Source organism: Equus przewalskii, chromosome 16 (assembly GCF_037783145.1).
Source record: "Equus przewalskii isolate Varuska chromosome 16, EquPr2, whole genome shotgun sequence".
NCBI lineage: Eukaryota > Metazoa > Chordata > Mammalia > Perissodactyla > Equidae > Equus > Equus przewalskii.
Genome location: NC_091846.1, coordinates 25,057,807 through 25,084,327, shown reverse-complemented (window position 1 = coordinate 25,084,327; position 26,521 = coordinate 25,057,807). Strand labels below are relative to the sequence as shown.

At 43.4% G+C, this 26,521-nt stretch overlaps 2 protein-coding genes and 1 long non-coding RNA gene across 9 annotated transcripts in view; 2 read left to right on the top strand and 1 right to left on the bottom strand.

The window, feature by feature from the left end:
* COG3 (component of oligomeric golgi complex 3) overlaps nucleotides 1-15,880 on the top strand; it is a 70,126-nt gene extending 54,246 nt beyond the window's left edge. The window contains exons 20-23 of the mRNA XM_070578284.1: nucleotides 4,213-4,288; nucleotides 8,370-8,497; nucleotides 9,288-9,386; nucleotides 13,898-15,880. Coding sequence (XP_070434385.1) covers nucleotides 4,213-4,288; nucleotides 8,370-8,497; nucleotides 9,288-9,386; nucleotides 13,898-13,927 — 333 coding nt within the window. The 3' untranslated portion in view covers nucleotides 13,928-15,880. The remainder of the gene's footprint in view (nucleotides 1-4,212; nucleotides 4,289-8,369; nucleotides 8,498-9,287; nucleotides 9,387-13,897) is intronic.
* A 6,411-nt stretch (nucleotides 15,881-22,291) lies between these two features.
* Nucleotides 22,292-26,521, bottom strand: part of ERICH6B (glutamate rich 6B) — a 64,258-nt gene continuing 60,028 nt past the window's right edge. For all 7 annotated transcript variants that reach the window (XM_070578285.1, XM_070578289.1, XM_070578287.1 and 4 more), the window contains 2 exons: nucleotides 25,313-25,538; nucleotides 22,292-22,781 (listed from right to left, as the gene is read on the bottom strand). In XM_070578285.1, the coding sequence (XP_070434386.1) occupies nucleotides 22,485-22,781; nucleotides 25,313-25,538 (523 nt within the window). In that variant the 3' untranslated portion in view covers nucleotides 22,292-22,484. The remainder of the gene's footprint in view (nucleotides 22,782-25,312; nucleotides 25,539-26,521) is intronic.
* LOC139076344 (uncharacterized) lies at nucleotides 22,536-26,369 on the top strand. Its single transcript, XR_011527847.1, has 2 exons — nucleotides 22,536-22,811; nucleotides 23,442-26,369. It is a non-coding gene; the product is annotated as an uncharacterized lncRNA (long non-coding RNA).

Genomic DNA, 26,521 nt, shown 5'->3' with positions numbered 1-26,521 from the left:
TATGGGTTTGCATAAAAAAACAAAGCTATGAGTGTGTAGAGAATATTCTTAGGTTGTCAGAAGACTTCTTTTTGAGCCTAAATTCTCAAGGTGTGATTCTGGTCCCCTTTCACCTGCTGTAAATTGGCTTGTTTTGTTTCTGTAGCTCTTTCCTTGGGCTCTTGTTGAGGTGCTTCGTTTTTGTTTATTCTCATTACATCCTGGTACCTGCAGTAAGGAAAACATGTTCATTTCACAGATTGAAAACCCGAAGTTTTGCAGAGTGACCCAGTTTATATGAGAGAAACTTTCTACAACATCTTAATTTGTCTGGTGTCAACATCCTTCCTGACTTTTTGATACAATTAATGAAATTTCTTGATAAAAATAAAATAAGTTTTAGAACACATATGCTCCGTGCTTTATTTCCTGCTCCTTGAAAAATAACCTAAGTACAGTCATGTGCTGCGTAACGGTGTTTCAGTGAGTGACTGACTGCATCTCTGACGGTGGTTCCTTGAGATTAGCACCGTATGGCCTCGGTGTGTAGTAGGCTGTACCATCTAGGTTTCTGTAAGTGCACTGTATGGTGTTCGCACAACTATGAAATTCCCTAACAATGCATTTCTTAGAACTACTGTTAAGCGGCGTGTGACTGTATTGAATGGCCCTACGGAGTGTAGTCCTGTTCTAAGTGTTGGGCGTAGAGGTTCACTGAAAACATTTGGGTCAGATATTTTCCGTCAAACTCAAAAACTGTTGATACTTTTTTATTGTTCGAGAATTTCATTGTACAGAATATTGCTTGAAGCAAACTCTTAATTAGGGCTCGGACTGGTCATGGGTGCAGTAGAAAGAGCGTAGCATCTCCAGTCAGGAAAGCAGAGCTCTACACCCCATTCTGTGCCTCCTGACTGAAGTGGTAGCAAGTCACTCATTTCTCCAAGCCTCGAGTTTCTAATCTCTACAGTGGAGATAGCCATAGCATCCCTCCTCCCTCCTGAAGGATGTCATGAGGTCATATATGTAAATGGACTTTGTAATTATAAGTGCTGCTGAAGTATTATTTTATAAGTAAAATATGACAAACTCATATATGTAAAAGGACTTTGTAATTATAAGTGCTGCAGAAGTATTGTTTTATAAGTAAAATATGACAAACTTGAAGTGAAGATTTTGTTTTAGCAAAAAATCTGAATGAAAGCATTTAAAGGAGGTATAATTTCAAGTTTATAGCTAAGCTAACAGTTTTTCCTCTGGTGGGACCAGTTTATGCTAAAAACTCAGACTTATATTTAGCAATATTCATTTTCTTTCAAGCAATTTGCTAAAGTATTACAAGTTTATTCTTAATATTCTCTCTGAAGTGTTATTAATTTCCTCAGCAACACTATACATTTAAATTTTTTTCTTGATGTAGTGTGTGTAAAAGAATTTGACCTATAAATTTAATTTCTGTTTTCAAGGAGTTATAACCTAATGGGAAATCACAATAGAAAATATGTAAACATTAAGATTTCTACAGCAGTGTCATTATGAGATAATGGGTCTGTGTTCATCCTGTAGCGTTTTTAAAAAAGATGGGCTAATTGGGGATACTTTTGAAGAAAATGCACCTTGAGGTTTGACTTAAAGATAAGTGTGTTATCTAGATAGTAAATTGAGAGGAATACAGTCATGTGTCGCTGAACGGTGGGGATGCATTTAGAGAGATGTGTCGTTAGGTGATTTCGTCGTCGTGCGAACATCATGGAGTGTCCTTACACAAAGCCAGATGGTTAAGCCCACTACACGCCTAGGCTATACGGTATAGCCTATTATTGCTCCTAGGCTACAAACCTGTACAGCATGTTACGGTGCTGAGTACTGTGGGTGATTGCAACACAGTGGTAAGTGTTTGTGCATCTAAACATACAAAAGATACTGCAAAAATTTGGCATAAAAGATAAAAAATAGTACACCTGTACAGGGCGCTTACCATGAATGGAACTTGCAGGACTGGAAGCTGCTCTGGGAGAGTCAGTGAGTGAGTGGTGAGCGCATGTGAGGGCTAGGACATCACTGCACACTGCTGTAGACTTTATCAACACTGTACACTTAAGCTACACTAAATTTGTAAAAAATATTTTTCTTTCTTCAATAAAAAATGTCTTAGCTTTCTGTAACTTTTTTTTGTGTGTGAGGAAGATTGGTCCTGAGCTAACATCTGTTGCTAGTCTTCTTTTTGCTTGAGGAAGATTGTCACTGAGCTAACATCTGTGCCAATCTTCCTCTATTTTATGTGGGATGCCGCCACAGTGTGTCTTGACCAGCAGTGCTAGGTCTGCGCCCGGGATCTGAGCCTGTGAACTCCCAGCTGCCAAAGTGGGGTGTGCAAACTTAACCACTACGCCACCCGGCCAGCCCCTTACTGTAAATTTTTTACTTTTATAAACGTCTTAGTTTTTTTTTTTTTTAACTTTTTGACTCTTTTGCAATAACACTTAGCTTAAAATACAAACACGTGGTACAGCTGTACAAAAGTATTTTCTTTATTTATATGCTTCTTTTTCACAGCAGGTTTGTTTACACCAGTATTATCACAAACATGTGAGTAATGTGTTGCACTACGCTGTTACAATGGCTATGTCACTAGGAGATAGGAATTTTTCAGCTCCATTGTAATCTTATGGGACCACCATTGTATATGCAGTCTGTTGTTGACTGAAATGTGGCTATGTGGCTCATAACTAATAGAAGTGTGTATTTATTTTTAATATAAAAATAAATATATACAGCCTAAGTATATGTCATTATGAATTTGGTCAAATTCTGGAATAATCAGTGGAATAATAGGCAGCCGCTACTGTGAAAACATAACTGTTAGATATGGAAAAATGTCCAGAATTTAGATTTAAGTGGATAAGAAAGTTTTTAGAGCACTGTGTTCGTATCTTTGTAAATGCAGACACATTAGTATGTTTATATATTTGTGTTGGGACTTATCAGGGATAATGTACACTAGACATGAACCTGTTTTTCTTTTAGCATTGTCTAATTTATAATCATATGTATGATTTGCTGTTAAAAGCTGCATGTCACAATACAAAATAAAGACATGGAGAGGAATTGAATGACAGTAGGGAAGGGGTGATTTTATACACATGCCAGCATGAGCAAAGGCCTAGAGTGGCACAGGAATATGAACTTCGTGAAACGGGAGAGAGCTAGAGAGATCTGAATTAACGTTACATCCTGTCTCTGCCCATCCTCTGCCTGAATATTTGTGTGTCCTTCTTTATGGGGAATCTAAAGAGTTGGTGCTCAAATTTTTCTAATGACTATCTAGTGAGGCCAAGGTTATGGCCTGGACCTTCACCCTGCCCCACACTGCCATCCCCTCCCCACCCCCCCCCACCCCTGGAAGATTCACCCTGAGCTAACATCTGGGCCAGTCGTCCTTTATTTTGTATGTGAGTTGCTGCCACAGCATGGCTGCTGATGAGTGCTGTAGGTCCGTGCCTGGGAACTGAACTCCAGTCACTGAGGCAGAGCATGCTAAACTTAACCACTAGGCCATGGGGCCAGCCCCTGGCCTGGACCTTTGGTGCCTAGCAATCTGTTTAGCCCCACCATAATTTGTCATCTTAAGAACAGTCTTGTCCAAGCAGCCAAATGTACTTTTTTGCTTTTGCTTCTCTGTATTGACTTTGAGGAATGAAAAGGGAGATGAGCAGAAGGTTAGCCTCCACGTCTGTCTCTGTAGCACTGGTCAGTCAAGTGTGCCTTTTGATGCTATTTGAAAATCTTTGATTTAATAACGTTCTCTCCGCCTGTGAAACAATGAAGAAAAGGACCCTCTATGTCTGTAAAGGAGGTTCTATTCCTGCTGCTGTGACATTTTTTCTAATATATGATAATATTAACATAAAAGTCCACTTAAAGAGAGGACTGTTTTGTGTTTACATTTTCTAGGTCTTCATTTTTGTCTTCCTACCCTGAAATGTTTTAGGCAGAATGCCTCAAGACATTGTATGGTTTTTTGCAAGACAACGTATGCATTGAAATCACAAAAGAAGTTTTGCTTTTGTTAGTTATAAAGGACTATGAGATATGATGCATTTTCTTATAGGGTTGCACATTTGAGTATCATTATGTTTTAATAGGTTCAAATGGTGTTGTGTATCCTTTGAGAGCAGTACTAGTTTAATTTGTCATCAGTGAAATGAAACTTTTTTTTGTCTCCTCCACTAGGTTTCAGCATTAAAAACAATGGCCAGTCAGGGAGGACCCAAATATACTCTCTCTCAGCAGCCTTGGGCACAACCAGGTATTCACATTTCACTATTTGGAACTTCTTTTGTTAGCGTGTTGATTAATTTGCGTTTATATGGTCCTTGCTCTGATAGCTCGGAGTTGGTTTCCTGCTCCTCCTGTGGCTTGGGTTGATGCAACTTGTAGTTTGGAGCTGACTGGTCTTAATTGGCCAGCACTACTTGCATTTCAACAAGCATTCCAAGGAAGGAAAAATTTAAATATATGTGTATACCCAGTTAAGAATAAAATGTGGTTTAGACGGAAACACTTTGAGTCTGCTGGTTTCTGTACACCTGCTTTTCATTGTGTTAGAGCTTTGATGAAAATATTGTGCTTGATAGTATGAAATATTGAGAGATATTTGTATTTTCAAGTATTATATGAAGGAATGTTGGACCTTATTTTGTTCCACATTTTATACAAGTTTTATCCTCTGTTTAATGTTTAGAGTCTTTGAAAAAGATTACAAAAATTGTAGTGTCATTTGGGAGTTGGCAGGCAATATCACTCTCTGGCAGATATGCTTGAGATGTTCCCAGCCTTACTCTTTCCTAAATGAGTTTTTTTGTGCTAGGTTTTTTTGTGTATATATTTAGCATTAGACATTAGACATTTAAAATCACAGCTAAATTTGTGGGTTATTTTTGGTATATTTTGTGATATTTTAAGTTGTCATTAAACCAGAATAAGTCATTCTGTTAGATTGGTATTTCTGGCCCTCCCCTGACCCATATTGTGATAGAGAGCCTTTGAAACTACAAAGGACAAAATGGTGAAAGAATCACTGTTTTAATTACAGATAAGCTGTGTCCCAGGGGGTGCGGAAGCTTTTTGCTCATAGTGAGAGAGATCCAAAGAATGATTCTGGCTTAGCATCCATAAAAAATTGACTGTCTGGCACCTAATCTGGAATTAGGTTTTTAATGTGATTGAATTTCCATATTGAAAGAATGTTATGTCTGTCAGGTATTTATTTCTTTTGGGGAAAAGAATTGAGACCATTCTAAAATTTTCAGTTATTGTTATTAATGCCTCAGGTTAATATGAAGTTGAACTAGAACTAAGACGTTGAAAGAGTATCTATATATCTCTTAGGAAGATCTGTAAACACAGAGAATTATCAATTGTATTTGAAAGGAAGGCAGGATTTTATTTCAAAAATTCATCATGTGAACTTTGACGATATCAATATAGGTTTGCATTGTTTTGCTTTATTGCAAATAAACTTTGTAACATGCTTTAGGCCTTTTGTTTACTGTGATGGAGATAGTGAATGTTATGTTGTCTTTATTATTTTAAACCTTTTATTGTGAATGAGATTGAAATCTTTGCCATCTTACTAAAAGACAGAGAGTGTGCTCGATGCAGTAGTACATTCTGTCAGAAGACAGAAAACCAGATTCTTTACTGACAATACTGGAAATTCTGACCATGGTCGGCCTGGTGGTAACCACCTATTCTGACCCCCTCACGGTCAGAAGCAGACTTAGGCCATAACTCAGCTCGGTTCTAGAAGGAATTCTGATCATCTTTGGATTAGCTGGTGCTCTGGCTCAAGATTTCAGTCACTTATAGAGCTTTGTATTTAGAAATAGAAGCTGATTTTATTTTGAACATTTATGTAAATGAAACTCTTGGGTGCCAAAACATCTTTCTTAAAATAGGTAGAAACTAACAAATAGGCATAGGCATATTTAGTACAGCTAAGCCCAGGAGCTGGATGCATCATTAATGTATTTTTCTTCCCCTTTGGAAAGATCCTTTTTCACTCAAAATAGGGGCCATTTTCTCAAGTAGAATCCTCATAGAACTCCCAGTGTTAGGTGTATTGTGCTCTTAGGCATTACTAGCATTACTAGCATTGTCATCAGTAAAGCAGTAGATGAAAGGCAGCTGACAGAAGGACAGATTGAAATAGGGCTTGCTCTTTTTTTTTTAAGATTTTATTTTTCCTTTTTCTCCCCAAAGCCCCCGGGTACACAGTTGCATATTTTTAGCTGTGGGTCCCTCCAGCTGTGGCATGCAGGATGCCGCCCCAGCATGGCCCAATGAGCTGTGCCGTGTCTGTGCCCAGGATCTGAACCAGCGAAACCCTGGGCCACCAAAGCAGAGCTTGCGAACTCAACCACTCGGCCACGGGGCCGGCCCCAGTGCTTGCTCTTTTCTCATTTAACCCATTTTGTTTCTAAGAGAGGCGGATCTTGGCAAATATAGCAGTGACACTTCAGTTTACCTAGTTGTTGTATCTTCTGTCCCATTTAGATGCACAGAGCTGTAGAGTTGCTTTTTCTTAATCTGTAATACAAGAAGCCCACACTTAAATGTCATAGTGAGATTTTTGGGCCTTTGGGGTGGGAGCATCAAGAGCAATCTAGGGACTTGCCTTGGGCTCCTAAAAACCCAGGATTACTGGTTCATGCAGACTTGATCAGGTTCTCGGGGGTCATTTCATACTAAACTCACAAGAGATCAAGTTATAAATTAGGATGCCAATTTGTTAGTTTACTCTGGGAATTGTGCTATTTTAGGAATTAGAGGATGCTCTATTTACTAGCCTCTACACACACCTTTTGGGTATGAAGGCTCTGAAAACTGCCTTAATGATCCCTGAAGTGCATTGGTGATGATAGAACCAGAGCCACTGGAATTAATCATCTTCAAGGAACTTTCTTCTATTTTATGAAAAATAAGCAATTCCTGGATTGTTTGTTCTTTCTTCTTGAGAGCATTGGCACTTTCTTACCATGCTTTACCATGACCCTCCTCAATTAAAAAAAATTTTTTTATCGTTGTATAAAATTTGAACTGTGAAAAAGTATAAAATGAAAAATAATTGTGTTCTCCACCTCCAGACTAGTCCTCTTAAAGGTAACCACTATTAACGGTTTCTTTCCCAAAATTATTTATGTATATATTATCACATATGGACTTAAAACATATTATGCAAATAAGGTTATACTATAGCCCTTGATTTTTTTACTTACTTTGTATCTTGGAGTCCTTTCTGTGCCAGCATATCCAGCTCTACCCATTCTAGTTAGTGAATGCATAGAATACATCACTATAGCACAATTTCTTTAGTAATTCTACTAATGGATATTTAAATTATTTTTATTTTTTGTCTTTCCACACATTCTTTAATAAATGCCCCTGTACGCACATATCTTGATATTTTGTGAGTATATACATAAGGTAAATTTCTAGCAGTAGACATGTTAAGTGAAAAAGAGTATGTGTGTTGTCAATTTTGCTAGACGTTGTCTCTAATATCCCTCCAAAGAGGCTGAACCATTTTATGCTCCATCAGCAGTGGATGAGGGTGCCTGTTTCCCCACTCCCCTGCCAAATGTGTATAGTCACAATCTTAGTAATTTCTACCAATCTGAAAATATCTCAGTTATTTTAACATGCATTTCTTTAATTATGATTGAGGTTGAAGCATCTTTGAAATTATTAATCGGTCTTTTCCTTTGTAGCTTTCTAGGTAATTTTCGCTTTTAAATACGTCATATAGATTACTATTCTTCTCTTCTATTTTTACTTCTTTTCAGACACTACACCTGGGCTACATAATTATTTCAGTTACAATTTTCTGGAATTCTGTTCCCTTTCTGATAATATAGTATAACAATATAACAAATGGATTTTTACTTCCCATTAAATATGTGTGGATATTTTCTGAATGATCTCATAAGACAGAGAGCATCTCTTACTATGAATCAGTTCTGCAGATGAATAAGCTCATTCACTTTGAAGTAATGCTTACTGTCTGCAGATGACTTTTTATTTTACCTTAACTCTTATCTCCAAATTCCAAAGGCACCAGTTACAGCCCCTATGAATGTCTTGAAACATGTGGGGGAATTCTTTTGTTGCCTTATCCCTTGGGGTTGAATTTAGTGTGTAGTAGAGACTTAATGAATGTTTATAGGGTTTGTGATTAAACTTGATAAATAAACAAGAAAAGTGAAAGAAATTCTTTGAGGAAATAGTCTTTTTTACTATTTTTCTTTCCCTTTATTCCCCTCTGAATTAAAATGAAAATGTTTCTTCTCTTTTTCTTTGTGACACTAACGAGGTTAATTTCTTTCCAGCAAAGGTCGGTGAGCTTGCGGCAGGTGCCTATAAGAAAGTCAAAGCACAGCTGCCGCTGACGTTGAGAAGTATGTCACTGTACCTGTCCAATAAAGATACTGAGTTCATCTTATTTAAACCTGTCAGGGTGAGTATTGTGGCAATTTATCTGAATGTTGGCCAGTCTCTTCAAGTGTTCTTGCCTTGTCTACCATTTCCCTCGTCCTATAGACATTTTTAAATGTTGGTATACTATTCTAGTGAAGTGGATAATCACTGTGATCCTTGAAAGGTTAACAAACCCTGCATCTGTCTGATGATATCTTTTTCCCCCCTCCTACTTATGTTATGTCCTACTAACATAAGTTCTTTATGTTGCCTTTGGCACTAAGGTAATTTCTACCTAAAAGTGAAAGTTAGTAAATAAATAAATAAAACATCAGACTGTCACACTGAATTTGGCCCAACACTTGAGAGAGCAGCATTTCAGGAATTATGCCCTATTTTACTGCTGAGTAGTGGAAATAAATGGCTCGCAATGGCCACCAAGGGATTAAATGTCACAGCAAATTTAGTACTCATAAACTTCCAGCTCTGTGTTGAGCTCACATCTTTACCCAAGTACATTTTATGTGTCTGGGAACTTTATTATCTTTTGTGTAAGAAATTGCTACTGAAGACTCATTATTCTCTGGGGGACAGAGCTTGCTAGAGTTTAGTTTCTCCAGGAAGTATCACTTGATAAGTGTTAGTCAGGTTGTGCTAGCATGTGAAATATTAAGTGTAAATTCGCTGTCTTTGGTAATCCTGTGAAGGATATAGTTCCTCCACTCGTTTTGGTAAATATGGTTATGATTTAACATTCTTAGCGTTTCATGTTTAAGACAACTGCGTATGTTTTCAGTGACTCATTTAATGTGATTGCTCTTCTTTCTAAGAATAACATTCAACAAGTCTTTCAGAAGTTCCATGTTTTGTTAAAGGAAGAGTTCAGCCCTGAAGATACCCAGATCATTGCTTGTCCTTCTATGGAACAGGTAATCCATGGTCTGAAGGTCCTTGTCAGTTTTATAACCTCTCAGTTATTTTGAGTAGATAATGTCTTTGAGTAACTTTGTTTTTAGTTTTAATCTTAAAAATTGTACATTACTTTATGAGTTCAAACTGTGCATTGCTCTCTCATATTTTTGGTGATGACTTTAGAATTTTCAATTGCTTTTTAATCCTTTCTGATATTGAAGTTGCTGTGTTTAAGGAGAATGAAATGTTTGTGAAAGATTCAGATGGTGGTATTTATGTTGCTGAATAAATTTGTTTGCAATTGCAAGGTAAGAGGTAAAAAGCATTTCACATTTCAAATGAAAGAAATGAAAGTTATTTTAGGGATTAGAATAGATGTTAGAGATGTTTATATTTTCTCCCTTCTTCCCAAATTAAAAAAAATTGAATATAGAGCTCAGTCTGTGTTTACTATCATTCGTTTATTTAATTTTGTCAGCAGGTTTTTATCAAGTACCTATTATGTGTTAAGAGTAGGCTCGTGCTATGGAGGATATTTTATTTCTGTTTTGAAATTTAGCATAGTTTAGGAGTTTAGTGTATGGTAAGGACTGGAGAATTTGGGGGAGAGTGGTAAGGCTGCTGAGAGCCTGATTGGAGCGAGTGGAGGCTGGCAGGAGAGAGACTAGAGGCAGTGAGTGTGAGTAAGTCTTCTGGGCACTTTTGTTATGTGGAGAGAGCAAAGATGGGGTGGTAGCTGGAAGAGAAATGGGATCATTTTTTAATTGAGATATAATTCATATACTGTAAAACTCACCCTTTTAAGGAAGACAGTTTAGTGGTTTTTAGTATATTCGCTGACTTGTGTAACCATCACCACTGTCTAATTCCAGAACATTGTTATCCCCCCTGCCTCTGGAAAGAAACCCCTTACCCGTTAGCATATTCCCTGTTCTCTTCTCTTCTACTAATCTACTAGTCTACTCTTCTACTAAACTACACTTCTACTAACCTACTTCTACTAATCTACTCTTCTGCTAATCTACTTTTTGTCTCAATAGATTTGCTTATTCTGGACTTTCATTAAATGAAATCATATAATACATGACCTGTTATGACTAGCTTCTTCCTTTTAGCATAATGTTTTCAAGGCTCATCCACGTTGTAGCATGAATCAGAACTTCATTCTTTTTCATGGCTGTGTATATTCCTTTCTATGGATATATGGGCCGTATTTTAAGAAGGAATCTCTGTAGTTCTAGGGTTGTTCAGTCAATACTTTTTTATGTCACTTGAAGTAATTATATTCTGTGAGCTTTTCCCCCTCATTTTGATTTAATTTTTTTTTAATTATGTAAAATATTTGCATGGTTCCCAAGTCAGAATCACAGAACAAGGTAAATTTCAAGCAATCTTGCTTCCCTTTCCAGGTCCCTCCAGGCTTTTTCCTCTTTCCTCCTATAAGGAGCTATTTTTTATTTGTTATTGGATTTTTAAAGATGGGGAAAAATGCATGTTTGTATGTTCATGGGGAAGATCCAAAGAGAGGGAAAAATTGATGCTGGAAAATTGTCACGAGTAGAGAGGGGCGTGGAGTCTCAGGAGCAGTTGTCAGGACCTGGGGTGTTCAGCTGTGTAAAAGGAGAGAAGGCTGAGCGTTCGGGCCCACCTGCGAGGTAGCAGATGTGAGGGGAGCTCCTGGAAGCTCTTGCCTGCCTGCTTTCCGTTTGTGAGTGAAACAGGAAGCAGGGTCGTCACTGAGAGTGAGGAGGTGCTGAAATCTGAGGAGGGAGGCTCAGCTGAGTTCAGGGGTCATGAATCCAGGAGAGACCGTTCAACATAGTTGTCTACTTTTCTCCCCAGTCATAGTCAGTTGCCTGAATGCAGATATGGAGTAGCTGGAGATTTGTATTTCATTAGGGCTGTGGTTTTGCCAGGAGGGTACAAGGGAGAGGGGGATGAGGGCCAGAGCGCTAAATGTTTAAACAAGGGAGTGATTGTAATGATTGCCATGGAACTTAAGCAGATGAGGAGCATGAGGACAGGAGGGAGCTAAGGGAAGAGAGTGAAAAGGTAGGAGGATCGTGGATTATGGGTCCTGGGGGAGTCAAAGGGTCCTTGGAATTGGAGTATGAGAGGAAAGATAAGCTGGGAAGATAGGTTACGGCGATCAAAGAGTGAGATGCTTGAAAATGAGATTATGGAGGGGTTGCAGTTAGAGGGGAAGATAAGGCCTAAGATACGTCCCATGGAATGAGTAGCTGATGTAGGGTGAAAGATGAGATCATTGGAAGAAAGGAGCCACAGAACTGAGCGACCTACACACTGGAAAGGTTATCTATCTGGATGTTGAAATCATCAAGAATTTCTGCAGGAGTAGTTTTAGAAAAGAGTGATAGTGCTCTGAGATTTGTAAGGAATTCAGGGCAGGGTGATGGCCAAGGGGTTGTAGATGGTTGCAAGGAGGAGTAAAGCATGGCAGGGTCTGATACCAAGAAAACCAAAGCTGAGGGGAGGTGCTGGAGGAGGGAGTAAGAATGGTCTAGAAATGACAGTGGGGAACAAAGAGGACTCTGATCCACCTCCAGGTCCAGTGGTCCCAGGCATGTGGAAGAGAAACACCCATCACTTGAGAAGGCTGCAGGGGAAGCTCGTCCTTGGTGGGGAGCTGGGATTCAGTTACGGGTAGGAAGGTTCAGAGAACTGGCTGAGGGTGAGAAGGAACTTTGCTGATGACTGACTGTAGGTCCAGTGGGGGCACGGTGGAAGGGCTTCAGGAGTTCAGAGGGGTGGATGATGAGGTTGGAAAAGAGCCTTGTGGGTAATAGAGGCCAGGCCGGAGGAATGACTTGGGAGGCCTGGGCTTCCTGCAGTGGGTGACCTAAACATGGGTAGAGGTATGAGAAGAGCAATTCTGATGGAGGGAAGTCGGGTGGGTCTTGCTAAGAACACGCAGAGTTCCTGGGCTCCCGCTTGACTCCTCCCAGTGAGATGAATGTTTCAGTGTGTGTGTATAAATGTCTGTAACTTAAATTTTACAGCAGTCACCTGCATTATGTGCAACTCAGTTGTTTTGTTTTGCTTTGCTTGTCTTCCCCCATTCTATTGATGAACCACTAAATTATTGTCATGATGTACCAATGGGTTGCAACCTACAGTTGGAAAAACACTAAAAGAGACCATCATCCTCTCTGTGCCTTGACCCTCTTTCCGAGCTGGTAACATTTTCTAGATGATAATCATAGCTGTTACTGACTGCTGGCTAAGTCACTTGGCCAAAGGTTCACAGAGTAGGAACCAGAATCTGTATTCTGATTCTATTGATTGTTCCTAGAGGGACCCTCGGTTTGCTGTCACTTTCTCTCCCATTTTAAATTTCCTTGGAAATTGGATGCTTGTGACTCATTTTAAGATCCAATATATGGCAGTACAATTTTTTTGTAACTTTATTTTGTTATAATTTCAAACTTAGAGGAAATAATGTGAGAATGGTAATAAGGAACTTGATCCAGTTTTTTACAGTTTGCCCCATTTGCTGTATCATTATTGCTTTCTCCCTTTCCGCTCCCTCCCCACCCCTCTTTTAAGTCATTTGAGAGGAAGTTGGGAGACACTGTACTCCTTTACTTGGAAATAGTTCAGTGAATTTCCTAAGAACAAGGAATTCTCTTACCCTCCCCCCACACAGGGATCAAAGCGGGAAATGTCACAGTGATGCTATTATCTAATCCACAGTCCATATCACATTTCCTCAGTTGTGTCACGTGTCATATCTCGTTAGTTTCTTTAACCTGGCGCAGTTCTGCAGCCTGTTTGGCTTTCTTGACCTAGCCAGGCCGGGCAGGAAAACACAGAGGTGATTTTGTGTCCCTTCACTGGAAGTACACATTTTTAAGAGATTAGGGAGTGATTGTTTTTATCACCAAAACAGCTTGTACCGTATAGAAGGGGTCACTGCCAGGGCTGTTTAGCTGCAAGTCTCTCTAGGGCCTGGGTGACAGATACACGGTGTGCAGGCTGCCATTCCTCCACTGTCCCAATGATGGATTTCTCCACTGGCTCTGTGTCACTGTCCTTTACAGAGTGGGCAGGGCACTCCTGGGGTCACTCGGAGTTAGTGTGTGAGCCGAAAGTCACTTGCCATACCTGTTCTTGTGCATTTAAAAGAGTCATTTAAAGAATTCAGCTTACGCACAACTCTTCTGAAACTGCACTCCGCATCAAAAAAGGGCAAAATTAATTATTTAGATCTTCTGTCCCTTGTCGGAGTTGGTATGTAGTTTTTTGTCATCTCATTGGATTCTAAATGAGTTGAGTGCCTGGATTCGGTGCTGTAGGGTCACTCCCCACAGGCTCCCCAAAGCTCAGTGCCCAGTGGCTGCTTCAGAAATCAGGCCAGCAGTGCGGCTGCAGTAGATACTTTACAACCGTGTTTATTGGTCTCTTAAAAATCTCAGACTTCTCTCATTCTGTTTTTGAGGATCTAAACAACGATTTGAGTGTGTTATTCCACAGTAGAACTAACATAGCCTTTCACTTTACTTTTCAGCTGAACTTCCTACTGTCGGTTTCTAAATAACCAGGCCGGGCGGGCTGTGTGTGTAAATGGTGTGTCCAGTAGGAGCGTCGTGAATCTTGCAGCTTGCAGGACACAGAGGAGTTGTATGAGAATGTCCCCAAGAACCCACAGGCGTGCTGCCCGGAGCTGACTGCAGAAGGAAATATAAGCAAAATGTTAAAAGATCGGTGTTTCCCTTTTAAAAACATCAAAATGCCAAAGATTAAACTACGAGAGGGGATAACTGCGTCATTTCAATGATCACAGGAAGTGTAGGCTGTTTAGACGTAGCTGTGGTGGGCACACAGGGAAGTGGTTCTTAGCCAGAGATGTGCAATGAAAATAGGTTGCAATAAGTAGTGCAAAGAAGAACTTTACGGAAATATAGCTAATTAGAAAGCTTCTAAGAGTAAGGTTTGTTAAAGCGTGAAACACTGCAACACTTAACCACTGAGCATTCCAGTGGCTATTTTTTTTACTTCCAGAAATGTTATTTCTACACTCTATTTAATGTAATATTTCTCCTATCACTTTGAAGTTTAGTTTGGAGTAGATTGGATGCTTCTGAGAGCACATTCTGCTTTCTTGGGAATTCAGGGTGTTATCTTTCTGTGTGTTTGATGTGAGGTCGTTTCAAGATGCAAGGACCTGTGTAAGGTCCCAGCATCTGCACGCCTTGAATTGCTTAGGTGCAGAACGTTCGAAAGCAGGGAGTTGCAGCCTCCTCAGAATAGAGGATGTGTGTGCAGTATCTTTAATGGGAATCTTCCTGGTACAATAGTCAGTGTTTGTGAGTGGGAAGTACCAATTAAGGTGACTGAAATCTGGCACATAAAGGAGACAAGAAAACCTGATGAATAGTGTGGCTCATGCTTGAAGGTTGGGGTTAGCAGCCTTCTGTAGACTGCCTTCGGTTTTAGTAGTTCTTTGAAAAGTGAACGCTTTCGTGTCCTGTATATTCAGTGGCAGTGCTGTGTACCAGCCTCGTGGCTCTGCAGCCCTGCTACAGAAGAATACATTTTACCAACAAGACAAGGCTGAGGAAGACTGCCCACCCCTACAGTCTGCCGCACTGCATCGGGGATCATGAAATGAATTATGCGCCTCCATGAGCTTTCCTACAAATACCTATTTTCTGAGTGGATTGGTTTTGCCTCTGATGTTATAGTAAATGTAGCCTGCTTTTTGGTTCAAAAGGAATTTTGAGTTATTTAAACACTAGTCTAGAGATGGAACACTGACGAGGGTTCTGGAATATAGCCAGCAGACGTCATTCTTCTCGACCATAGCAGCATTTCTCATCCCCTTACAGCAGACCCCCGCATTGTGTAGACAGGTTACAGACCCTGAGGTCTGTCATTGTAAACAGGTCACTTGTCTTTCAACTCAGTTTAAATTGGTGATAGATGTTGCTTGATAGAGCTTAATACTCTATATTTTGGGAAAGTATAAGGTAAAGAGGGTCCATATTCATTTTTTGACATGAAATGAATGAATTAGGAAGACTGTATTTACTTCCATTTACTATTTTAAATACATGTTTAATAAAACAAACTGTAAAATATCCAGTTTTGTGTATTATATGTACATTTGATTTTTTAATAGCCTTTCCAAAGAAATGAGGGCATGATTATTGTACAGTACTGTGACTGATCTCATTTAATGTACAGAGCAGAGTGTGTTCTTAAGGATAAAAATATTTGGCGGCACCCATTCCTGTGTCTTGAATCCTTTATTTCTGAAGCACTCAAACACCTTACAAAGTGCTGAGTAGGTGACGGTGACCCAGCTTGTTTCCTGAATGAGTCTTTGTTTAAATCTGTACAGTTTCAAGTGTTTACTTATACAAAGAGTGTACATACTTTCAAATAATTAAAAAAATAATTAACTTAAAATGCTTTATATTATTTGGCTAGAAATTTGCTGTTTTTAATAAATGTGAATTTTTTAAAAAATAAAGATTTTTGCTTCCTACTTTGTCCTCATGTGTCTGTGTGTGGATTCTTGTTCTTTCAAAGATTTTATTGCAGTTTTTATTGAGATAATGTGTAAATTCTCATGCAGTTGTAAGAACTAATACAGAGAGATCCCGTGTGTCTTTGTCCAGTTCCCCCCAGTGGTAACATTTTGCAAAACTCCAACCCAGTATCACAAGCAAGAGATTGACACTGTTACACGCCACCAGTCTTACTCCCATTCCCCCAGTTTTACTTGCACTTTATGGATTCTTTTGGTAAGATAATAGTTGTGGAAAGACATTTTGAAGCATCTTAATGCCTCATTAGTTGAAAGATAATTTAATTTTTCGTTTGCAAAATTGCTAATTTCCTGAGTACTGTTAGCAAAAATAGTTGTGTTGAAATTTAGTATTATTGAAGTAGCAATAAAAACAGATTTGTATTTTTCTCTGGCTTAACCTTATATCTTTGAATTCTCTTCTGCTATTTTCTTACATGTAAGAAAGAGTCAACCTTCGTTTTTAAAGAGGGGCCATTAAGGGAACCTGGGGACATTGATGAGAGAAATGTTACTTCTCAGAAAAGGGGAACTTCGTCGTTTCCTCTCTGGAGCACTTTTCTCCTGGAGGGGATTCTTCCACTGGTTTGTCCGGCATCTCTTCCTCAGCACCCAGTCCTGGCCAAGAGGAAGCCGCTGCAGGAAACCTGGTACAGCGGCATCCATGAAATAGTCATCCGGTGAACAGACGTGTTTCCTTTTGAAAATAAAGGTGTTTTTAAATCATTTTTTCTGATTATAAAAATATATCCACTCTTAGACATTTCTGAAGTGTTTGAATTTTAGCACACAATGTGCAAATCTGTCATAAATCCACCCTGAAAGGTAAACTGCTATTAAATGTTTGGCATAGAGTTCCAGATTTTTTTTCTATGTATATTCTAAAATAAATTTTTCTTACAAGATTGGGTTCTTTTACACATTTTTAATAAAATCAAGTGTGTTTTAATTATCATTGTATACACATACATTAAACTATTTAAAAGTAAGTTGCAGACATCATGACATTTTACCCCTAAATGTTTGAGCATCCATCACCAAAGAATAAGGACAGTCTCCTCCATGACCTTAAAACCATTATCACACCTAAAAAGGAACAAGTCAGTAATATTGAATATGTAGTCCATGTTTCATTTTCCCCCAAAATGTCTCATAGCTTTTTCTTATCCAGGTTCATAAATTTTACTGGTTGTTACATGTGTTTAGTCTCTTTTAATTTAGACCACTCCTCTTATGGTTTTGTTGGCTTGTTTGCATGACATGATTTTTTAAAGAGTGTAGGCCAGTTATCTGATGGAATAAACCGTAGTCTGATGTGCCTTGGTTTCCTCATTAACTTCAGAATATCCAACAATTGCAGGATACATTCTTTTCAAGTACGTGGAACATGCCCAAATAAACATACGCTGGGCCATAAAACTACCAAAACGAAAAGACCCGAACGTGATTTACAGCAGCGGTTCTCAACAAGGGATGACCTTCCTCCAGCCCACCAGGGGACGTTTGGCAACGTCTGAGGACAGTTTTGGTTGTCATGACTGGTGTATGTGGGGTATTACTGGCTTTTAGTTGACAGAGGCCGGGGATGCTGCTACAAATCCTACAGTGCACAGGGAAGCCTCCCACCTCCCACAACAAGCAGTTATTCGGCCCCAAATGTCAGTAGTGCAGAGGTTGGGCACCCCTGCCATGTGCCTGAGCCACCCGCCATCCCAGCTCTTGCTGTTCCCCTTACGTGGCTTGGTTGTCTTCATACCGACACACGATATATTTTGCTTGTTTGATTTTTGTCTGTTTCCCTTCAACCCAGATTGTAAGCTGCATGGGGGGCGGAGCTTTGTTTCGTTTCCTGCTGTATACCCAGCGCGCAGAATAGCGCCTGCAGTAGGTGCTCAGTATTTGTTGAATGAACGAAAGAATCCACTTGTTTTGCCCAAGTCACGTAGCCTTCCATACCCGCCGTCACTCCCAAGTCTGGCCTGTTCTCTGTCCTACATAACTCTTTATTTCCTCCCCTCCACTGGGTTTCCAGTGCCATTGCCTTGGGTCAAGGCCCTCGTTTTCAATACTACTTGTTTAGAATGTTGAAATATCTTTATCAGAAGAGTCCAGTCTTACTAGCACCTTCCCTCCCCTTTGTTCCAGAATATAAAATTTTAAACTGCTGATGGCACACAGGGCTGTCTCAGTCAGGCCCCTGTGTGTCTGTCCAGCCTCATCTCCTCACTACTCATCCTCTATATGTACCAGGGTCCTTGAGTGCAAGCAACAGAAGACATCCTTGTCTAACTTGAGCAGGAAAGGGTTTTGTCGGAAGGAAATGGGGGACTTGAGAGACAGACCAGAGGCTGGAGGACCAGAGGGATGACAGGAAGCATCACCGATGCATTTTTTTTCAAAGTGGAAAGAGTTGGTCCAGACTCCACGGCTGTGGCAGCAGCTTGGATCGGGCATCACCACAGCTGTTTTCATCTCGGCCAAGCTCACTCCCTGTGGGGCATGCGCGTGCATGTGCGTGATTTTCCATGTTTCAACTGAGAGCTGGAGCAAGGAGGAGGGCAATCTCTCACTCTGCCAGTTACTGATTTAGTGCCTCTTAGCTCCAAATTCACCCCTTTTTAAGCCCTGCTTTAAGATTCTGGAGCTGGACCATGAGAACATTTCTTCTCTGCCAGCTGGTGCAGTGTTAGGCTTTGTAGGGTGCTGGAGGTACACTGCAAGGCCCAGGGGAAGGGAGTCTCTGTTTCTGATGAGTCCGTTTTTCCTTCTACACTGCGGCCATCAGCCAGTGAATTTTCTTGGCATCCCAGCGGGAAGCTCCTTGTGGACCAGCTTCTGCACCCTAGCAGCCACTTCCTGTGCCCCAGCTCCCCACACCCACAGTGAACTTCCCCACCAGTCGGGGGCTTACACTCACATCCGCCCAGTGTGGTGTGGCGGGAATCCTAGCCTTGGTGCCAGAGGGAGGGTGCTCCTCCAAGTTCTTAGTTCCCTCCTTGGGTATTCTTTAAAAACAGGGGAGGGAGAAGGAGAGAGAGAGAGAGAGACAGAGAGCACGAGCAAGGGAGGGAGAAGTGGGGAGGGAGGGTGGGAGGAGTGGGAGAAAGAGCTGTCTTTGCTGTTCTGGTTTTTCTTAGAGTTCTCTTTTAGTTCCCTTTCAGTATTAACTTGTTAATAATTTATATTAACATTTCCCTGGTCAAATTACTGGTGTGGTTTCTGTGTTCTGGCTGGTCCCCGACTGATACAACCTTTCTTAGTTTTCGCAGTGGGAGGCAGGGCACTGCTGCCCACTCATAAATACTCACAGGGGGATTTCCTCCACGAAGGAACGGGGGTTGGAGGTTGGACAGCCAAAAAAACATGCTTGTCCAACAGGTCTCCAAATGCCACAACCTTATCTGTCTGCGCATGATGCGTGCTCTCTCCACATCTCTGCACAGACCATAGCCTTTCCTGGGGACTCCCAGTGTGCACCCCAACCCCACCCCTCTTTATCCTATAGCTCAGCTCAAAATCCACCTCCTCAGAGAGGCTTTCTGTGACTCCCTGCCTTGGCTGACTCTTCTCCTTTGCTTCTACTGTGCTCCTCCATGAAGCAACAATTTCACTGTTTTGCCGTTACTTGCTTCTCTGATCCCCACTCTGTAATCCCCCTGAGAACAGACAACCTGTCCTGTTCTCTTTGGACCATCAGCACATGCTGGGGACTCAGTGTATGTGTTGTGTGGCCTAATTAATTAGTAACTAATTTCTGTGTGCACTGGACGAGTGCCTTCTGGATACCTTGGGGCATCCACCAATTGTTCCCCATCAGGAAACCCTTGCGTGTAACCATGCAGGTTAGTACTGATAACAGCCGGACTTAGTTCATTTTCCTTTCTAGGAGAAGTGCCTTTTCCTGCCAAGTCATTGAAGTTCAATAAAATGATGATGAGTCAGAGAATTTGTCCCCTCCGGCAGGTGAGGTCCCAGGAAGGGCTGGGGGTGTGAGGCAGAGAAGTTATGGGTTGAATTGTGTCTCCCTGAAATTCTTATGTCGAGGTCCTAACCCTGCTAGGGCCTCAGACTGTGACCTTATTTGGAAATAGGGTTGTTGCAGATGTAATTTGTTAAGATGAGGACATACTGGAGTTGGTGGGCCCCTAATTCAATATAACTGGTGTCCATATAAAAAGGGGAGGTTTGACACAGAGACACGCATACAGGGAGAACACCATGTAAAGCCTAACGTTATGCTGCTACAAGCCAGGGAACTACCAGAAGCTGCAAGAGGGACCTGGAGCACATCCTTCCTTAGTACCTTCAGAGGGAAGCCCTTGATCTTGGACTTCTAGCTTCCAGAACTGTGAGACAATAAACTTCTGTTGCTTTAGCCTCCCAGTCTGTTGACCTTTGTTACAGCAGCCCTGGGAAACTCACATAGGAGTGTGGGAGCTGGATTTTTATAGTTCCTGGCCATCTGGTTAGCTATTTCCATTACTTCTGTCACAGTCTGTGCGGTGATTCACTTTTCCTTAGGAAAACAGTCCCTGAGTGCTGTGGTACTCTGTGCAGACGTCGATAACACTGGCACAGAGCAGCAGTTACAAGAGAAGCTGGACATCCATATTTCTAGATGAAACCTGTTGTCTTTTAAATGTCGGAAACAAAATATTTTAAAACAAGGGGCTGACCAAATAAAATGCCTCTGCAAGGCCACCTGATGTCAACCTTTGCGTTAATGGAATCCTGTTTTCAGGTTTTGTGAAAGGAGGAAAACGTAGGCGAGGAACTGGCAGGATAATAATTGAAGGGCCCGCATCCGTTAAGCACGGTGTGAGCGCTTTACTGACGCTTTCTCCTTTAGTCCTCACATAGTAAGTGAGGTGTGTTCTGAGACTGTCCTCCTACTATAGTTGAGGAAACTGAGTCACAGAGGGGCTCACGACCTCGTCCAAGGTCCCACAGCTAGGTGGTGCCAAGACCTCAGCCCACAGCTGGCTGGTCCCAGAGCACACGCGCCTTCAGTTCCACAGCAGACTGCCTCCTATTCTAGTGGGAGAAACTTCAGGGCTGGCTCTGGGACATGGCCACAAGCCTGGGAAGACTCGTTTGTTGCCGAGATGGACACAGGAGGTTCTGTCTCTAGTGCCTGGTAAGGAAAGGGGCTCCACGCACACTGAGCAGAGTGCAGAACCAACAAGGCATGCCGCAGCTCTGAGGCTGCCTGTGAGGGCCTGCTCCTCCAGAGGTCCTCTGTGTCAATCACAGCTCGTAACCTGGCAACAGAGTAACTGTTGTTCTAGCTGGTGACACTATTCCCCAACAAGGTGTGGCAATCACATAGTGGAGGCAACTGTGTAATGCTCGCCACTGCCAGCTGTACTTGAGCTCCCCTCAGCTGCTCAGCTGTTGTGGTTTGGGGTGATACCAAGACTTTGGTGAATGTAGGGTGAGCTCAACAGGAGAGCAGGGCCACGAAGGTGGGGCTCGGGTGTGACTGCTCACAGCAGGGAATGGCTAATTGCTAGGCTGAGTGGGAAGAAGCTGTTTCTTACACTGTCTTGGCTTAGGTTGCAGCTGAGGTCATCCTGGGACATTTGTGGTGTCCCAGGGATATATAATAGGCACACTATTGGGGGCTGCCCAGCTCTTGAGTCTCTCTTTTCTAGAAACTACTGCCCTTCCCCATGCTCAGGCATCAATTAGGAGCTATGTTTACAAGACATCATGGCCCCCTCCCTTACTATGCTGGACTGCACCAAGGGCGGCCTCCTGCTCAAGCCCGGCCAATCAGAGACCATTGGGATTTTTGGAGAGAGAACAGGGGACACAGCCACATGAACTGAGATGCATAAGAAACACGTCTTCAGAACAAGACGAGTGTCACAAAGATGAGAACGAAAATCCTCTTGGCTTCTGAAGGCCTCCCAGGCTCCAGTCCTTTCTGAGACCAGCTGCCTCTTCCATCCAGACTATGCAGTGCGCATTTTGCTTTACCTACGTGAGTTGCTGACTGTTACCAGTGATCAAAGGGGTTCCCGCTAGTGGAGTGGGTTTAGGGTGGGTCCTTCAGGGCTTCCGGCCGGTTCCTGGTTGGGGACCTGCTGCAGGCTGGTGTGGGTTTGCTGTCTGGGTCTCTCTGCCCTGGCAGGGGAGGAGGAGAGGGAGTCAGTGATGAGGTCAGGGCTAGTGAGAGCCTCCCAGCTTACTATTTCTAGACCCACCTTACAGATGAGGAACCAGACACAAAGCTATTGGCCCAAGGCCACACAGCCAACAACTGGTGGAGCTGGGCTCTGAGACAATGTGTGTCCTGCGTCAACCCAAGGACAGGGAGGCCGCAAAAGAGCTCCTGCATTCAAGTGACCAGCAGAAGCCAGCAGGGCAGGTGTCGACATGTATTGCCTACTGAAACGACTTGCTTCTCATGCTGTCAGGTCAGGGCTGATGATTAAGTTTTTTTGTGCCCAGCCACAGCTTCTGTCAGCCTCCCCAAAACATTTTTTTTTCCTTCAAACCAAGGAACTGTGACAGGTCCCAAGTTACAAACCAGCTCTCAAAAGACAAAAGCAGGGCCCTAGGCGTTTTCCTTCAAGCTCCTGATGACTCCACCTTCCTGAGACAGCCTGCAGATGCTGGAGAAGCCCCAGGATGATCTGGTGCCTGAGACGTAAGATGTCCTCCTCAGACTCTTGTGCTCCTCTAGCAAGGTCTTGGTGGCCTCTATGAAGTCTTCCAAGTCAGAAACGGTCAGGAAATTCAGGATCTTACTCATTTTTCTCAGAAGGATCCGGATCTTCTGAGCCGTTGAACCGAACTCCATCTCCAGGATTTCTTTCTTCTTCATTTCACTCAGGAACTCCGGGCTTATGAACTGTGGGAATTCATCGAAGGCTGGGTGAAGGTCAGTGCCGCGCAGACACCCAGCTCCCCCACCCCTGGATGGGGCCCCTGTGGCCAGAACCAAGTATTCCCTGGAAACTTCAGTTTCCACAGCAAATCTGTGCTCCCAGCCCAGCCACTGGCAACCATCTGCTGCTTCCTCTCACACACTCACGTGGCCTGTGCCTGTGGCCACATGGGCTGTGGTGATGTGAGCAGAGGCCACATCCCAGCCTGACCCCAAACCAAAGGGTTGCCAGCTCCTGGGCCCTGGTGAGGCCCGCCTTCCAAAGGCTGTGCCCTGCCGGGGGCGTCCGCCTTCTCCCCATGGATTCGCAATCACGGGGTAGACTGAGGCCCTAGGGCAGCTGGGAGACTGCAGTGTCTAGCGCATGCCCCTCTTCCAGCTCAGGCTCCCCGGACTGTGTCTGGGTTTTGTCAGGATGAGGTATTGCCCCAGTGAGGCCACCTCTAGGCCAACTCCTGCCTCGGTTTGCAGCCTACAAAAGGCCAAGCAGAGGGTCTCCTGGAGGGGGAAATACTAATGGGTAATACCACTATGTTCTATTTCTATGAGGTATCCAGCTTATGAAATGTTTTCACACACAGTGTCTTATTTAAGCCTTACAACAACGTTGTGTCCATTTTACAGACGACAACGGGCTCCGAGAGAGCAAGAGGCCTGCCTGGTATTGCACAGGAAGTGGAGAGGCGTGGAACAGCGTGGTTCTTCCCAGCGCGCCCCAGCTGCCTGGCCTGGGCAGACCCTGCTGACGCTGTGCCCGGCTCTTCTCTCCCTCCTTTGACTCTGACTGCTTCCATTTGTTCTGATTTGCTTCATTTGGGGCCCACCCTCCACTGACACAGATTCCCGGGGCTCTCTGCCCACGCCAGCCCTTCACCATCCCTTTCTGAGCACTGACTTCCTTTCCTGGCCCTCCTGCCTTGGTGGAACCCCACCATCACTCGAAGGCCAGTGGGGCAGCTCTTCACGCCCTCTCCACCCCAGCTGCCCCCTTAGCTTGTCACCGCTGGGCAGGGGAAGAGTGGACAACTTGCGGACAGTCGAGTGTAAGCAGAGGTTGGCTGCTCTGGGAAATCCAGGAGTGGGTAAGGAGGTTGGGACGTCATTATCAAGCCCGTAGAATTGTAGGCCTTGTCAGGCAAGGGGACCTAGGGTGACCAGCCCTCCGAATCTGCTTGGAACTCTCCCAGTTTTAGCACTCAAAGTCTCATGTTCTGGAAAACCCCTCAGTCCTGGACAAACTGGGGTGGTTGGTCACCCTAAACCTACCACACTCCCTCCTCTCCTCCCAAATACTATTCATACAGCTTAATTTTGCCAGAGTCTGCTGTTTGGCTGCTTCCTCCATCAACCTACTTCTCCATCTGCCTTGCCTCCTGGGAGACATGTCCGTCTGTCCGTCTCCTCACACAGTCCTGCTTTGCGAGGGCTCGAATGCCTCTCTGTTGGGGGTGTAAGTGGAGCCTTCCAGGGAATGGGGAAGGGGAGCAGGAACAAGAACAGGGTCTTGTGTAGGTCTCAGTGGGGGCCAAGGACACCCTTAATCCTCTCCTTGACTCTGGTCCCCGGGAAGCGTCCCAGGAGCCCATCCTCTTGGCTCTCACAATCAGAACTCCTGCATCCACATTCACCATTGTAGTGGGTTGAATTGTGGCGCCCAAAAGATATGTCCAAGGCCTAATCCCCAGTACCTGTGAATGTGACCATATTTGGAAATAGGGTCTTGGCTGAGGTCATCCTGGACTTAGGGTGAGCCCTAAATCCAATGTCTGGGGTCCTTGTAAGAGGGAGATTTGATACACAGAGAGACACAGAGGAGAAGGCCACGAGAAGATAGAGGCAGAGATGGGAGAGATGCTGCCACAAGCCAAGGAATGCTCGGAGCCCCGAAGCTGGGGAGGCATTTTCCCTTAGAGCCTTTGGAGGGTGTGGCCCAACTGACACCTTGATTTCAGACTTCCGGCCTCAGAATTGTGAGAGAAACGATCCCTATTGTTTTAAGCCCCGCGTTAGTGGTAATTTGTCACGGCAGCCCTGACTGAGAATCACGGCTACTACTTTCTTGTCTGGACTAGGCAGTGCCCCTCAAACATCCAGGGGGTCATTTGTTTTGAGATGAGTGTGTCTGGAGAGGAGAGAAGAGGACACCAATGGCAGGGCTGGGGACCCAGATTTCCCCCTTGTTTCTGGCCCTGCCATCTGACAGGGCTGTTGTGAGTGTCAGGTGACATAACGCATGTTGACATCTTTGTTTTTTTGGTCCTGCTCATGGTCGAGCTCTTTGAGGCTGTCAGTTTCCTCAGAGCCAAATCTCACTGTGCTTGGAAGCTAAATGAACGCCTTTGTGAATGGTTAATGAAGGCAGCCTTGTTTTCCTATGCGTTGGAATGATGCAGAATGTGGCCCAGAGGCGGGGGGCATGGACTGGTCTCCGCAGGCAGTGGCCTGTGTGCAGGTGGGCACCTGCCTGGCGAGGCTATGGGGAGTTGAGACCTTACCTTGTACTTGGTACCCAGGTTCAAGCAAACGTGCTTCTTTGGGTAGATGAAGTGGAAGATGATCTTTTCCTGGCTCCTTATTTGTACCTTGATGTACCGGTTGATTTTCAAAGAGATGGACCGGAACGGGGGTGCGTGGACGTGGAGGCCCAGATCCCACCAGTTCCAGGCCAACTGGCGTTTGTTTTGTGGGAAGTAGTAGCACAGGGTTTGGCTCAGGTTCAACCTAGAGCAAGAAGGCATCAGGCAGCCACAGCGCTTGGCCCTGGGGCTAAGGGGCAGAGCCTCTCTGTGGCCACTCAGGCCTGCCCCTCCTCTCCCTCCCTCCTTCCTCTCTGGCTCACAAAGAGGCTGATAGGGGCTTGGCAGGTGGGAGTTCCAGTATGGAGGGTGAACCATATTGGAACTTCTTCAGCCCTGACCGTGTCCATGTTCAGTCTCCTCTTGTGCCCCCATTCTCTCCTTTCAGTCCCTGGGTCACACGAGCTCTTTACCTCGTCACGGCTTTGCTATGCTGTTCCCTCTGCCTGGAATGGTCTTCCCACCCTGCATGGCATGGCTGGCTCCGCTTACCTGTCAGGTCTCAGCTTAAATGCTGCCTCCTCAGAGAAGCCCTGTCCTGACCAGTCCCTCCGATTCCCTATATGAGTCACCATCTCGTCCCTTGTTATTTTCCTCCTTATAATTTACTGCTATATGCAGTTGATTCTTGTTATCCGTGGTAGTTAGGTTCTATAACATCACCTCAAACACAGAGTTAGTTAATGGATACTGACGTATATATGTCTATATCTCTCCAACATAGATAATCTTAAAGCCTAAAAACAACAAATCGTGGAAGATTCCAACTGGCCCCAGAGCTGGAGCTTCTTGCACTATGCTGCCCTGCTCCCTCCCATCTCCATCCTCTGGTCACCTCTGTAGGAGCTGAAGCCAGAAGGTGGCATGTGGCCTTGTTTAGCCTTAGCCGGGAGTGTGTGCATTAAGAGACTCAAAATTTTCACTACTCTGTGCATGTCCGTGACTCCATGTACATATAAATGTACCTATTTCCCCGGGAGCAGTGAGTTCAGTATTTGCTCATTAAGCGTTCACAGCAACTCTATACATTGATAACTACTGCAAATCATGACAATTGGCTGTACTTGTTTATCATCTGTTCACCGCCGCTAAAATGGAAAGGCAAGTGTGGTCCCGGCGGGCAGCGTT